The sequence below is a fragment of the Epinephelus lanceolatus genome, chromosome 22 (assembly GCF_041903045.1).
Source record: "Epinephelus lanceolatus isolate andai-2023 chromosome 22, ASM4190304v1, whole genome shotgun sequence".
Taxonomy (NCBI): domain Eukaryota; kingdom Metazoa; phylum Chordata; class Actinopteri; order Perciformes; family Serranidae; genus Epinephelus; species Epinephelus lanceolatus.
This window is the reverse complement of record NC_135755.1, coordinates 7,909,756-7,914,731: the sequence shown is the minus strand read 5'-3', so window position 1 is coordinate 7,914,731 and position 4,976 is coordinate 7,909,756. Positions and strand designations below refer to the sequence as shown.

At 38.6% G+C, this 4,976-nt stretch overlaps 1 protein-coding gene across 1 annotated transcript; it reads left to right on the top strand.

Annotated features, from left to right (window-relative positions):
* The first annotated feature begins 2,137 nt into the window (after nt 1-2,137).
* On the top strand, nt 2,138-3,432 carry LOC144459856 (uncharacterized). Its single transcript, XM_078164632.1, has one exon. The coding sequence runs from the start codon at nt 2,174-2,176 to the stop codon at nt 2,990-2,992; it is 819 nt and encodes a 272-aa protein (XP_078020758.1). The 5' UTR covers nt 2,138-2,173; the 3' UTR covers nt 2,993-3,432.
* Nucleotides 3,433-4,976: the final 1,544 nt, after the last annotated feature.

Below are 4,976 nucleotides of genomic sequence, written 5' to 3'. Positions count from 1 at the left end.
CACATTCTCACTCCGACCTCGTCACATATCGACGTTTGGTCATGGACACTGTGAATCAAGGTTTTTTTCCTTCAACAACAAATGCATGCGGTTATATTTTACTAACACACTCGCACATGGTTGGGTCGAGGCAACAAAAGCATGTGGCTGGGTTTAGGAAAAAAGAACAGGGTTTGGCTTCACAATCTAGCGGGAGGTGAATACCGGCCTCCTGGGTAAAAGTCAGTGGTTGTTGGACCCATCCTCCGCCCGTCCTACCCACACCGACTCTTATGGGACTTATGCCCCCTTAACTTTAATTGTTGTCCCACCGCATTCCGCCCTGATCTCGCAGGGCCTGGTCGTGTATCATGCTAACGTGAAAGGATGGCATTATTGCTAGCTCGGACTTCTGGGTTCACTGCTGAATGCTTTGCATTTGCAAAAAGATCTGTGCTGAACCCCCTCTGGTCTCTTTCAGAAGAGCGCGCTCATTAAGAGACAGACTGGTCCATACAGTCTTGAGTGTCCCCTCTCCCAGGACTACGTGGTTGCCCTCCCCACCTCTAGGTTTTTATAGATGTGGTCACTGTACCCACTGCTCCAACTCAACTGACTCTCAATATTTATGTCATCCGCATACGGGGAAAAAGTACACAACTAATTCATTTATCAACTGCAGCACTACCCATGTTATTTACATTCTGAAATGTCCATGCGGTAAGGTTTACGTGGGACAGACTAAACGCCCTCTTAAAGCCAGGATAGCTGAACATAAGGCTGCTATTCGTAATCATAACATGGATTATGCGATAGCACGCCATTATGTTAAAGCTAATCATGGTTCTTGTGCTTCTCTCTGCTTCTACGGCATCGAAAAAGTCTCCCCCCCACAGAGAGGTGGAGATATTGTCAACAAACTCCTCAGAAGAGAAGCTCATTGGATTTACACACTGAACACTGTTGAACCACATGGACTGAATGAAGAATTGAATTTTTCATGTTTTCTGTAAAACATTGGGTTACATCTTTAGGTTGTTTGTAATTTTAATTTATTATTATTAGTATTTATTTATTATTATTATTATTAATTTTATTTTATTTTATTATTATTAATAATAATTTTATTTTATGTATATATATATATATATTTTTATTTATTTATTTATTTTTCTCTCTCTCATCTTCACCATTCTTAGCGGGAGTGTGTTCTGTTTTGGATTGCTGATTCTTTACACCCTTTTTCTGATGAGTGCCTCAACAGGATTGGTTAATTTCCCCTCATCCTCATTTACCAATGACAGACCGTTTGGGTTTCAGGATGTGTGTATTTAACTGCCATTGTTCTATCAATACCTGTTTGACTCTGAAGAAGACGCAGTAGCATCGAAACGTCAGTCTGTTTGCACCTTATTAAAAGCTCTGCAATTCTATCGAGTGCTCCAGCCTCCTTTCATTTGGGTTCAGTCATTTTTTGAAGTGGCCCACTTGATGTATTGTCTGCTGAATGCTTTGCGTTGAGGTGATATTTCAGCCTTGAACTACTTGATAGAACAAGAATTCCTCCACTGCAGAAACCCTATCAACAGTTCCGTCTGGGCGTTTTTTAAATGTAAATGTTTCATTCATGGGGCCAAGCAGCGACGTCTCATCTGCCTCCATCATGTGACAAAGCTACTGTGGCCTTCAATGATGCACTGGGTCAAAGGGCAGCAGGGAACGTGATTAATCAGCATTATTTTCAAAGTTCGTCAAAGTTCAAAGTTATTTTTTCTGTGACTTATTAATAGAAATTAACATGTTATTTTGCCACTTGGGGACAAAAGGTGTAACAACTGGTGCATATTACCACCGTCCACTTGATGCATTTAAGTTTAGTGTTCACTCTCCTTTTTGGTCTGGTTTGGTCTCCCCCACCTCCTGAGGGAAATATCTGTCTCTTTAGCTGCTAAATGTTCCACTATGTTCACGAGCTAGTCTCTAATTGTGTTTATCTGCCCTGTAGTGCTGAGCATAGTGTGCAGTTGGTTCATCTGGGCTTTGAACCAACAGGAAGAGAAACACAGGATGAATTCCTTCTCTGTGATTGAAAAGACGTAATGTATACATTGTCTCCTTTTGACTGTCTTTTTCTCTTCCAGATATGGCAGAAAATGTCTCCTCCAATGACTCCCTTCTTCATCCTCCCTTTTCCATGCCATGCCTCTTCAACAGACCAAGCTCCTTACTCTTCACCACATACTACATCACAAGGATCCTCCTCCTCCTCCCTCTCTGCATCCTCGTCCTCTACCTGGGTCTCCAACGATGGCAGCAACAGCGCTCCACCTCCATGGCAGCGATGACTCACTCAGACAGCTTCACCTACCACATGGTCGCCATGGAGCTGACAAGCGTCTTTGGGAATGCCCTCTGCTGTTTCGGTGTCTTTTTGGATCATTTCCTTGTATTATTTGTGGGGCTCCATTTTTGGGCTTTAACCTGGTACGGGGAGACGTTCTTCCACATCCTGACCTGTGTGGAGCGCTACTTGGCTGTCGTTCATCCTGTTATCTACCTGAGCCTGAGAGGAGAGAGAGGGATAAGAATCAGAAATATCAGCATCGGGTGTGTGTGGCTGATTTATTTCGGGGCGATAGGTCTGATGCATTTCGAATACTTCTTATTTGTGGATTTCTGCCTCTTGATTTTGTCCTTAATCGTCGTGTCCTTCTGCAGCCTTTCTGTTCTCCACATTCTGATTCGTCCAGGGCCAGGGGAACAGGGCGGGGACAAGGAAAGAGTTGACCAATCAAAGCGAAGAGCTTTCTACACTATTTGGGCCATACTGGGGGTGCTGCTGTTGAGGTGTTTTGTGAGTCTGATTTGGACTCTTGTTCAGATGTCGGATGACAATGAGTGTATGATTTCAACAATGGTTGAATTCTGGCTCAATTTCCCCAGCAGCCTGGTGTTACCTCTGCTGTTTCTACACAGAGCAGGAACATTAGCGTGCTGTAAGAACAACACCTAATGATTAGATTTGTGTTAAATGAAATCACTTCTGACTGAAGCAAGCAACTGTCAATTTAAAATCTGCTGGTTTGCTCTCCACCTGCTCCTGAGAAAAATATCTGGTGTCTTTATATTACGTCCTTTTGGTAATTAAAACATGCTTATTTTCTCTTCTATCATGGGCATCCGTCTCTGTAATAAGACATCAAACCTACCCTGACATCACCAGGCCAATTCACAAACACGAGGTAGTTTGGAAGCTCTGTTCATTTTTTTATTTATCAAGGGGCATTATCAAATGTAAAATGTGAAAACAGGCTACATCATTCAGAGATGAGCTGTGCTGGTGTAGCATCAATATACCTGTAATGATTGTCGCCATTTGACGCTATAGCAGCTTCAACACAAAGTTTTACAACAGCTGTAGCCATCTTGGTTGTCTCCGAAAATAACTCAGTGGCCCTCCGCTTCACTGCAGTAGGTTTATGCTTGCAGTGGTGTTCGTGGTGTGCCAAAAAATACATCATCAGATATTTTGCGTAAGGCATGAAGTCTCCACAAGTTGTTTGTCGTTGTCTAAAATCAGCCTTATGTTAGATAAACAGTTGTGATTGGTCCGACCCTGGCCAGGTCCGCTGGAAGTCCATCTGAATGGTTAAACAAAGGAGTTTAAGATATTAGTAATGTGTCTTGTGTCCTGTCATGTGAACAAGTGAAGATTGTAGATAGAGGCATTATTTTTGGCACACGTGCATTTACCAGGATATTGATTTTAATTGCTTAGGATTGCCGACACTAGATTTCCTGCAACATCCGGATGGATTAATCACATGAAAACACAGGATGGCACCTTGATGATGTCAGTTTTCATTCAATATTCTACAGTTTAATTCCATATAATCCGACTGTCAGTCCATATACCAAGCCTTCTTTACATAAATTCAGACTTTCATTGTATATATTCAAGCTTCATAATATATATTTAAGGTTAATTTAACATATTTAAACATTAGTTTTATATAATGAACTTAATAATAACAATACATTTTATTTCTAAAGTGCTTTTCTAAACCTGAGTTATAAAGTACTTTGCAGTACCATACAACATCAAAAACAAAGAAATGAAAGAACATCATCCACAGAAAATGCAAATTAAGGATTATACATATATATAAAATCTAAAGTATACATAAACAAATCTCCATACAAACACATTTATACTCTTACATACATCCATACATACATGTCTGTGCGCATACATAACATAAAGCCTTCGCATATGTACATAAATGCACACATATCAATAAGCACACATACAAGCAAACACACATATGTGTCAATGCAAACATAAGCACACTTACACACCTTCAAAATATGTTTTCAACTTTTGCTTTCTATTGTCAACTTTCATCCCATATATTCAAACTTCAATCTATATATTTATGTTGCATTCAATACATTCAAGGTTTGTTCCATATATTTAACTTATGTATTCAAATTTTCATTCAGTATATTCAAATTTTATTCCATATATTCGACATTCATTCCATAAATTTTTACATTTTATTCTATGTATTCAAATTGTGATCAATATATTTAAATTTCATTCCATATATTCAAGCCTTTATTCTATGTCTTCAAGTTGCATTCAATGCAATAAAATTTATTCCACATATTCAAAATGTAATTCTATGTATTCACAATTTATTTCATATAATCGTATGTATTCCATATATTCAATCTTTCATTCTATATATTCAAGTTTGAGTCTATATATTCATATTTCATTCCATAGCTTCAAACTTTACTTCTCTATGTGTAAGTTGCATTCCATATATACAAGGTTCATTCCATATATTCAAAATTCCTTTCTATTTATTCAAGTTTTATTCCATATATTCAACTTTTACTCCATGTAATTATATGTTTATTCTTTTTGGTTGCATTCTATTTATTACAACTTGTATTGTATATTTTCAAGGTTCATTCCATATAAATTTAAA

Excerpts from the sequence above, each read along its gene's own strand:
- LOC144459856 (XM_078164632.1), top strand. The coding sequence starts at position 2,174 with ATGCCATGCCTCTTCAACAGACCAAGCTCCTTACTCTTCACCACATAC.